The sequence below is a fragment of the Lolium perenne genome, chromosome 3 (assembly GCF_019359855.2).
Source record: "Lolium perenne isolate Kyuss_39 chromosome 3, Kyuss_2.0, whole genome shotgun sequence".
NCBI lineage: Eukaryota > Viridiplantae > Streptophyta > Magnoliopsida > Poales > Poaceae > Lolium > Lolium perenne.
In genome coordinates, this window is record NC_067246.2 from 111,083,567 (window position 1) to 111,094,043 (window position 10,477).

The 10,477-nt window shown below is 41.3% G+C and overlaps 1 protein-coding gene across 1 annotated transcript; it reads left to right on the forward strand.

Moving 5' to 3' along the window:
- Positions 1–8,581: 8,581 nt before the first annotated feature.
- On the forward strand, positions 8,582–10,091 carry LOC139837565 (uncharacterized). The gene is made up of 2 exons (XM_071826954.1): positions 8,582–8,896; positions 9,454–10,091. The coding sequence occupies exons 1-2, from the start codon at positions 8,639–8,641 to the stop codon at positions 9,826–9,828; spliced, it is 633 nt and encodes a 210-aa protein (XP_071683055.1). The 5' UTR covers positions 8,582–8,638; the 3' UTR covers positions 9,829–10,091.
- Positions 10,092–10,477: the final 386 nt, after the last annotated feature.

The window sequence follows — 10,477 nt, forward strand, 5'->3', positions numbered from 1 at the left end:
CTGCTGTGTTACTACTGCTTGTTTACTGTCCTGGGCAAAGCACTTTTCTGGTGCCGTTGCTACTGCTTATATATATTCATACCACCTGTATTTCACTATCTCTTCGCCGAACTAGTGCACCTATTTGGTGTGTTGGGGACACAAGAGACTTCTTGCTTTGTGGTTGCAGGGTTGCATGAGAGGGATATCTTTGACCTCTTCCTCCCTGAGTTCGATAAACCTTGGGTGATCCACTTAAGGGAAAACTTGCTGCTGTTCTACAAACCTCTGCTCTTGGAGGCCCAACACTGTCTACAGGAAAAGGAGGGGGCGTAGACATCATCAACCTGTGAAGACTGACGGGCATAGTTTTCAGAATAAAATAAACCTTTTGAAGAAATGTTTACAAAAACTTGCATTGGCCTATGACTTTCTGGTCTATGGCTGTAGCTAGTGCATGATACACCTATTTCTTAATATGAACTTGCTGAGTACGCTCGTACTCATTCTATCTCGTTTGAACCCCCTTCTTAGATCAAGGCACCGAAGGAGAAACTACCGTGGAACTCGGAGACAAAGGAGTCAACTGCAACAAGATGAAGAATCCAATCAAAGAAGTCAATGGAGTCAACTTCTGCATCAGCTATAATGGAAACCTAGACTAGTAATAGAAGGGAACCTTTCCCTAATCCTAGCACCTAAGTAGCTAGAATTCTATAACCAGCCAATTAGCTCTTAAACTTGAGTTAGCTATAAGATAGACTACGAGTCGTTCTTCTGGAGCTTTATTTGAAGTTTTACCTCACTGTAAAGTAGGAGGTTGTGTGGATCTTATGTAAACGGCTCGTGTGTATTTCTATAGACATACCTTGGACTCGCATATGTTTCTGTTGTACCACTCTGAGAGATGTAATATGAGTGGAACGGTGTTTTACTTGTGTTATGTCAACGACTTGTGTACTACACCATGCAGTGGTACGCTGGGTCACCACAGCTGGTATCAGAGCAAATGCTTTGACCCTAGGATTAAAACCCTTTAAAGGAGACCTATAGGTTTGGTAGTGTCTATAGGAAGTGTTTTAGCTAAGTTAACTATGCTAAACCAACCATTCTTTTGACTTGAGATGGGTATTCACTTGAGAATAATCCTGACACACTTGAGTCAATCTTTCTTATCTATCTTTCTTAAGTAAAGTTAGTTAGTTATCTTGATTCATTCCAACTAATTAGAACACCATTGAAGCTTAAGATAAATGGTGGTAGTAAACCACAGTTGGTATACAATACATGGTATTCCAAAGAGAGGATACAACCATAAGGAAGATATCCTATTGGAAGAAGTATACCAATGCAAGTTATAGTTAAGTAAGTGTCATTAAAAATGTCAAATGACTGATGTTAAGTAATGTAGATAAGTACTATAAGGTAGTATATGTCTATGATGACTCAATCATAGGAGGTAAGGAAGAGTGATAGGAGTTACATGAGTCTACTTTCAATAATAAACTAGGTACTCATATATGATTCACTTGAGAATCATGGTATGATGGAGTAGAACATCATAAGTACGATAACAAAAGGATGATAAGGAGTAGGATTTAGGGAATAGTTCGAAAGCTTAGGCCTTAAAATCCTAATAGCTGTACCAAGTATGTTAGAACCATAGTCCTTAATTTAAAGAAGACTTATTTAGAGCATATCACATAGAGAAATCCTAGAGTTATAGGTGGTATATTCTAAACAATCATGTGTTTAGAGTAGACATGCTAGAACTAATTATATTATAGGAAGTAGTCCTCAATAGCACATATATATGGTATACTATTTTGTTAGTACTTTCAAAGAAAACTAGGTTAACTTCAACTATCCCAGGCCATTTTGTTTCAAGTTTGTCTTATTGCAAATGTGCAATTAAGATAAATGTTGAGACCAATAGTACAAATTCACGTATTGTGCTATGTATCACAACCTAAACCTATCTTATGTGGTGTTATATATTGCACATCTACGCCTGATGTTTAGGGATGTCTTACCCAACTACTATATTCAGGCATATAAGGATGCGTATTATAAGCACAACGCTGGATCTTCTTGGATTTTCTTGAATCTTCATTGATTGACTAGATCCATACATGAAGTTTGACTTTGATATGCAAATGCATGTTGCAATATCAAGCTCTTACTTGATGTTATAGGTCTAGAGGGTAAAGGTATTCGTGTGAGGAAGTGACGAATTCTAAAGATTTTGAAGACAAGATGAAGGTTAACTAGAGGAAGGAAGTAAAGTTGTGGGAAGTAACCACAATACTCCGAAGGAAGGACCAATCCAAACTCACTTTATTCCTTAATCAAGGAGTACTTCAATATGGAAGTATCATGGAAGTGAGAAAAATAGTGAATATGAAGCAGAAGAAGTAGAGCTGTATTCATTATGGAAGAAGGGAAGGCAATTGAAGTCACTTACAATACTATTTTCATAGTGTCAACAAGTGATTTTATTGCAAAACAACCCTAGAAGAAGGAAAATAGACAAGTGAAGTCGTAGCTGGTATAATAAGACCACAGTTGATATAGGATAATCATGAAGATAAAGTATGTAAAGTGAGGTATATCTTAACTACAACTATGTAAGTAGCCACAGCTGGTAGGTAGATATTGACAACCATAACCTAGCCACAGCTGGTATCCAATAAGTCACATCTTGTGTTAGATAGTCTACAGCTGGTAACAGATAGTCCACAGCTTAATCGTTCTTTTACCCTAAAAGAAAGGGGGATTCCGCAGCTAGTATTTCACAGTTGGTATCTCGTAGTTCGTAAATATTTAGTCGGAGGATTCATAATGGATACCCACAACTGTGTGGATACACCACAAAGAATTCTTCGTGAGACTTTAGAAAAGTACAAAATATAAACCAGACTTAAACCAACTACCTAACCTTGGAGTTTAATGATTAGAAGAAAGGAAGTTGGAAGATCATTAGTAAACTCCAAGGGGGAGAGGAAGGCTGAATGAGAAGTATTAAGATATAATATTGGAGTATGATGGACCAAGAAGAAGGTCTGAACTGAGAGGAAGTCCAATCTTATTTTTATAAGGTTGTTGGGAGGTACCCATCTAAAAGTACTCTCAAGAGGTTGTCAGACCAGAAGCCGAGGTTCATATCCCGAGGAAGTAAGGGTTAGACCCTAACTTGAGTGGGTAATTGTAATTACTCGAAACCAAGAGAGCTCAAGTAAGTCTAAGATAATGAAGTTGGATGAAGAAGATGTCGAAGGACATGCAAAGCTTAAGAAGGCTTAAGACCGAAGGAGTTTGACCATACCAAAACATAAGCCTATTAGAAAGATTCCTTTCATGGAACCTAAAGAAACCAAAGGGAGGATAATTAGTATAAACTAGAAGCCATGATTGGATGGACTAAATGAGTCTAATCCATTCGTAGGACTAAACAACCAGGACCATGCCTACTGTAAATACTTTACCAAGTACCATTACTTTCGCTATGGTAGTAAGGGAAAACAATACACTACCTTAAATAAATCTTTTAGAATTAAGGTTTGGACACCGCAGCTGGTATACCATAGTGCCATATTACATCGCAGCTGGATTACCGCAGCTGGTAGAACCAAGCTTTGAGTACCCAAATAGGAAGATGTCACCAGAACCATTAGTAAAGTCCATTAACACAATAAGATGTTTAATTCAATAATCCTTGGAGACTAAGTCTAGAAGCTTAGAGTGTTGGAAGAAATCATAGAATTGAAGAAAGTATCAGTGCCAGACAACAAAAGACTCCAGGAAGGATCTGGACAAGGGATATATTCCACTATATCTAGTGTGATCACCATGGAGTTGAAGGATGGTGATCTGTTCAAGACATTTCAACATTCCGAAACATGAGAGCGTTCGAACTTCGGGACGAAGTTCAGTTTAAGGGGGAGAGGCTGTAATATCCCAGGTTTAGAGGTTACAGAATGAGAGAACACCAAAGTGTGCATTGCATCCATGCATAGAAAATCCGGGGAATTTTTGCGCTTTCAAATAAAACTTACCACAGTAACTGAAGTTTCACTTGACTAGCTGGAACTGAAGTAGATCATCAAGTCAAGCGCTATAAACTTTTCTGTGATCTTTGTTAAAACCTTGTTTTGGGTAGAGATGATTTGATCTATGGATTAGATCAAATAGAATTAGATTCATATCAACACATTCTTTAAGAATCGAAGCCTAACTTATTAACACTTAAAAGTTAGCAACTACCTTTGTGTGTAAATTAATTCACTTCTAAACTTATTACCAAATAAGGTAAACCACAGGGTCTAAAGTGCATAAAAGCCACACATTCTTATTTAAATCATAACTTATTAAGTATATGGAATATCATAAAACTAAATCCATTTACATTACGATTTATAGTTCAAACTATTTGAATCAAACTGACTATGAGTATTTTGAAACTCATATGATCATGCCTTGGTGAAATCAAACACCAACTATCCAAATTTGAGGAATAACCTTCAACCTTGATCTTTTGATCAATATTATAATGTAAATCCAATCCAATATGATATATTAACTCATCCACAATAGCAAAACCATCCACAAGATATTTAGTAACAAATGCCACTTGGCTATCCAAGAATAAATCATATGAGAGGATAATGATCTTGCCACATAGGATGAAAATATCTACAAGACTTGCTTTCCAAGCTATGCCACCTCATGCTCAAAGGATTGCTATGGATGAGGGCATGACACCCAAGCACCTTACTCATCAAACTAACACAAGAGTCACCACCTATGTGTCATGATACTAGAGCTTGCCCAAGCCTATAAATAGAGCCACACCCTTCATCCATTTGGACATCTTGTACCATGCTACAAGGAAACCAAACACTTGAGACCTTCCATGTGAGTTAGCTAGGATCAAGATGAAGAAGCTAGGAGGTGGAGGCATACCACAAGATGAAGGTTTATCAGATTTCCTGAAGAACAAGCTACAGATTATTGCAAGGTAGAATCCCTAGGCAAACCATATATTTAGAGGATCATATCATCATATCTTGAGTAGGACCTTAGGCTATTACAAGACATTTAGAAGTGAGAGAGATTATAGATGCTAACCATAGCCATGTCTATCCTAGAGAATTTTAGAGTAGTATTACATCTTACTTGTTTAAACCAACCTTTAATCTTGTAGATGAGAGCCATGTTCCATTAGTGAAACATAACCAAAGCTTATGCTCATATTCTAATCCTAGTTGTGTATCACATTGGTGATCACTACTTAAACCCTAAACTACATTTGAATTCCAACCCATGGATTAACTTGGATTATAATTAGAACCCTGCCATACCTCATGCCTAGTTATACTTCAATTTAGTGAAGCTTATGCAAAACCCTAAACCTTTCAAGTAGAATTCACACCACGCAGAATATTATGTCCTAACTTGTGTATCATGGATCCCACGTATAAACCAATCCATATATACTTATAAACTAAATGCCATTTGGTGAGTAGAGTGAAACAAACATTCAATTCTATTTGGTTTTCCAAGTACTTGCTTTGGGAACCAAATGAAATAGTATTTTTTATAAAATAGAATCACCACAAGAGCAATTGAATTAAGGGATTTCTATTTTCGTGCCCTCGGTTCCTTAGTTGTGCTCAGTTTTCCCCAGCTCCTTAGTTTTTCCTCAGTTTTACCCAAGCGTTTGTCTGAAACCATCACACGTGATGTAACGCCCGGTTGCCCGACGGTTGACCGTTATCTTCTGACTAGTGGGGCCACGTAGAGCCTGCAAAGACACGTTAGACCATCCATCTTTGTTTGACCGTAAGCATCGCTGTATCCCTGACCAAAACGCGAACGAGTGGGGCTTCGCTATATCAAATGACAAGTGGGGCCATGGCGCTGATACAAGGGGCAATACACGGGTAGGATTAGATTTTTAAATGGAGCTCTACAGCGATGGCACGGAGGAGGTGGCCTGCGGAGTGCCGAGATGAGATCGACGTCCACAAAGAACTGCATGAGGCGAGACCAGACGCATTAGATAGATATGAACTAGACGCGTTTAACCATGCAAAGAAGAGAAGAAATGGTCAACGACATCGACGACTACCTCAAAACTTTGACTGACCGTGTCCGACACGAACGCGAGCAATGTAGAGAAAACTAGTGTCTCTCCTTTCTGGCGTGTATAGATGGGTGCTAGAAGAGTGTGGTGGCGAAGGGAAAGACCTCGCGGTGGTCTGTGGCGTCCAACATAGCGGGGCGGCGTGGCCGTGCCCACATCGGCGTGGATGCATGTTTGGCATTGGCATCAGCATATACGTTCGGCATTGGCCTCGGTGGTATCTCTGGTGTGTCAGTGATCGAATGAGGGGACGGGATTGAGGGTGCATCCCGACGGTGACCTAGCAGTGGCGTCGAGCATAGCCGTTCTGACCATGCCGATATCGGCATCGGCAAAGTTTGGAGGCTGTGGTGCTCGAATCAAGGAGGGATTTGTTTCTTGTACGCCAAAAGTGATTTGAAACAAGTTTCGTGTTGAAGGTTAGGTAACGAAAGTTTGTAAGTAAGCCCAAAATTATACTAGCGCCATGGTGAGGTTCTTTTTGATAGAGCTATACGGTTGGGCAAACTTTTTTGACACTTTTTAGATAGGGTTCCTTGTTGTTACACGTATGGCATCATGTATGGCAAATTTGGGATCATTTGGAGATGTTCGAAAAAATCACTTTGCTTAAACGCATGCCGTTTCGTCTCATGAAACCAGCTTTTCTAACAAGGTGATTTATTCTACCTCCTCTAAATGACCTCAAATTTCATACAGCTGATCTTCTATACATAGATAGATAGATTGTTTCGTTTTTATATTTTTTGAACTTTTTATTTCCCTTTATAATATCCAATTGATTTTCAGGTCAAAACCTCGAAAAACAGCATCATGTATGGCATCATTTTCGCCATAAATTTCAAATTTTGTGAAACTTTCCCTTTTAGATATTCCTTGTTGTTATAGATATGGCATAATGTATGCCAAATTTGGTTAGGTCTCACTGAAACCAGCTTTTGTAACAAGTTAGTTTTTTTCGACCTTCTCAAAAGGGATTTTTTTCTACCTTCTCTAAATGACCTCAAAAATCATACAGACGATCTTCTATACAAAGATAGGTAGATTGTTTCGTTTTTACATTTTTTGAACTTTTATTTCCCTTTATAATACCCATTTGTTTTCAGATCAAAACCTCGAAAGTTAACATAACTAGATGGTGAACCCTTCCAAACTTCAAATACAGAGATAGATAGATTGGTTCGTTTATCATTTTTACCGTGAATAGTAATGGCTACAAGAAATCGGTGATGGTCTATCATTTTTTGCGTGAAAAGTAATGGCTACAACAAATCGGTGATGGTTTATCATTTGGGATTTTCGTGAAAATTAATGGCTACAACAAATCGGTGACGGTTTATCATTTTTTGCGTGAAAATTTATGGCTACAACAAATCGGTGATGGTTTATCATTTTTTGCGTGAAAAGTAATGCCTAAAAGAGTTTATAATTTTTAGCGCGTGAAAATAAATACAGAAAACCGCCATTTAGCAAACTTAGAGAGTGGAAGGTAACCGCCGACGAGAGAGAGGGGTTATCCTGCCCGTTAGATCATACGATCAACGGTCGGCGGGCACGATCCGCGTGGTTGACATGGGCTAGACCAATCAGGGCAATGTTGCACGTGTGAGAGAATTTGTGGAGGGAGAGGGCAAAACTGAGTAGTATCAAGAAACCAAGGGCACCTATGTAATAAACAGACTAAGGGATTCAAATATGAGATTTAAAAAATGAAAAATGCGTGTTTTGTAGAATAAAACCCATCTTGGCCTATCTCAAACTATTTGCAATACAAATATACATGAGTGTGAGAATTGTGGCCTCATTTAGACAAAGTATGTTTTGGGGAAAGCTGTTTTGGGAAGGGCTTATTGTGGAAAACCATGCACCTTCATAGCTACTAGGTGATTTGAGAAGGCCTTTGAGAAGTGGCAATTTGTGGTAAAACTTGATTTATCTATGACTTATCTATGTTTTGAGAACTGGAAATTTGTGGTAAAGACTCCATGAGTATGTGCCACTATTTTTCGGAATTTTTTGCACATTAAATGACTCATTTAACTAGTTAATCCCATTTGTTGACTGTCTGTTGACCAGCTACTTGAGGGTAAAACTGAGCATATTGCACTAGCCAGTACTAGCACTCAAGGGGAAAACTGAGCACACAAAAAATGCTAGTATAATGCTCGAGGTTATAACTGAGTATATCTAAATTTTCAGGGTTAGACTCGAGGACGCGTGTTGCGGTGCAGAAATGAAAGACGTGCAATATTTGACGCGTAGACGCCGGTCGCGGTGCAGAAGTCGAAGACGTGCAATCGTGGACGCGTGGCGCATTGCAGAAGTCCAAGACGTGCGTACGTGCGGCGGTGGACGCGTAGGGACGCGGGTCGCATTAACCACCACTAGCCTTTATAGACGCCTCCTCCCACTATCTCTGTCACTCTCACTCGCCTACGCAACGCCGCCTCTCACGTCCCATCATCTTCTCCAAAGCAAAAAACCCTCTCCCTCTCCCTCTCCTCTGCCGGCGAGATGGACAAGGAGAATGCCAATCCCATCGTCCACGGCGCCGTCGGCTCCAAGCGCGACGCCTCCCTCTTCGACGCCGTCCCCTCAACGGACGTCGCCGCCGTCCCCTCAACGGACGTCGCCGCCGCCTCCGCCGGTGCATCGGAGGCTGCTGCCGCCGGTCGCGGTCAGATCCCACCGGGATGGGACCCCTACGAGCCGGTGCCGTACGTCCCGCCCCCGAACCGCTACGACACCTCCATAGAGGACCCATGGAACGAGGTAATAACTACGGTTTGCTTCCTTTTTTGTTCCCCATTCCTTTTTGAACCCTATTTGTGCTGGTGTAGATGGATCTGTGGATGGATGAGTATTGGGCTAATATTTGCGCCGATTTTATTCCATTTTGCTTTGATCCCTCCTTGATTTCGTTCAAGATTTGGGTTTCGGCCGTTCGGTTAATTTATGCAAGTAATAATGGGATCTCAATCAGTTAATTTATGCAAGTAATCATAGGATCTCAATCAGTTATTTTATGCACGAATCAAAAGATATCAACCGTTTAATTTTGCAAATAATCTGGAATGTGTTCAAGTTCAGATCTGGAATCTGTTTCTTTGCCTATGATGAATCGGTGGGCACAGATTTTTACAGGGAGGGTTCAGCGAACCATTTCTGTGTACAAATCTGTTGTGCATGAGCTTTGGTTCGCTTTACACCGTCCCTGTAGACATATAATCGTGTCCACTCTAACTGAGGCTGCCTCTGTTTTTCCTAACTTTGTTATCATGCACGTTTGCAACTCATTCACTAATAAATTCCCGTTTGATATGGATCAGCTGTCTGGCAGCGACGTCGGCAGCGACGACGAGCACCATGACGTCAAGACTCGCCAGGTGCTGCGGAGGCTGCAGGTCGGCCAGTATGTCTCCTACCTCGACGTCGCCAAGGGTGTCTACAGGTGCCCCTTCTGCACTAGGAGGCTCGGCGGCACTGACTTCAACTGCGTCCTCACGCATGCCGAGAACATCGGCCACACCAACCCCAAGGTCGGCGCGTCGGTGAACCCCAACTCCTTCCGCGCCAAGCACTTGGCGCTCGGCATGCACCTCCGCAGCATCCAGCGGGTGGAGATCTCCGGCGGGCGCATGCCTCCGCTCAAGCCCAAGGCTCCCAAGGGGAGCAACAAGTGGAGGCAGAGGCAGATGGGGTAGGCGGAGTCCTGGACGTGTGCTGCTGCTGCCTCCTCCATTTTGTTGTTGGGATCCCTTTGTTGTTAGTTAGGGATCCCTCGTTGTTATGTTGTTAGTATGATGGTGCTGTACTGCTGTGAAGAACCTCGAACCCTACTATGTTTGGCTGCTGAATGCAGCTTATTATCTATATTATCTATCCCTATTCTACTATATGACCTTGTGAATTTATCGTACATTCCCTGTAGATTTGCTTCTAGATTTAACTACATACATATGGACCAGATGGAGTACTAGATTGGGCTCCCTACTAGATTTGCTGCCATATTGGGAAAACAACCAGGGCCAAAAGGCACAAATAATAATTGAAGAAAGACAGAAATGCAAGCTTCTCTAGATTTGATACTAATTATGTGAAAAAAGGCAGAGAGAAGGAGGCAGAAAAGGTACTCTTAAAAGGGAAATGCCAATGGCCGAGAGAGACAAAACCCAGCTCCTGCTCACGTGCAACCAAACGCAATCTCGTCCTGTCCCACGCGGTCCCTTTCTACCAGCCCCACGCGACGCGGGCCCACACGACGCGGCCCCACACGTCAGAACGGAGCGGTCAACTTAACGGGAATCCTGCCGTCTGAGCTGCCTTCTGCGGGTTTCAAACAAGGACTTGGGG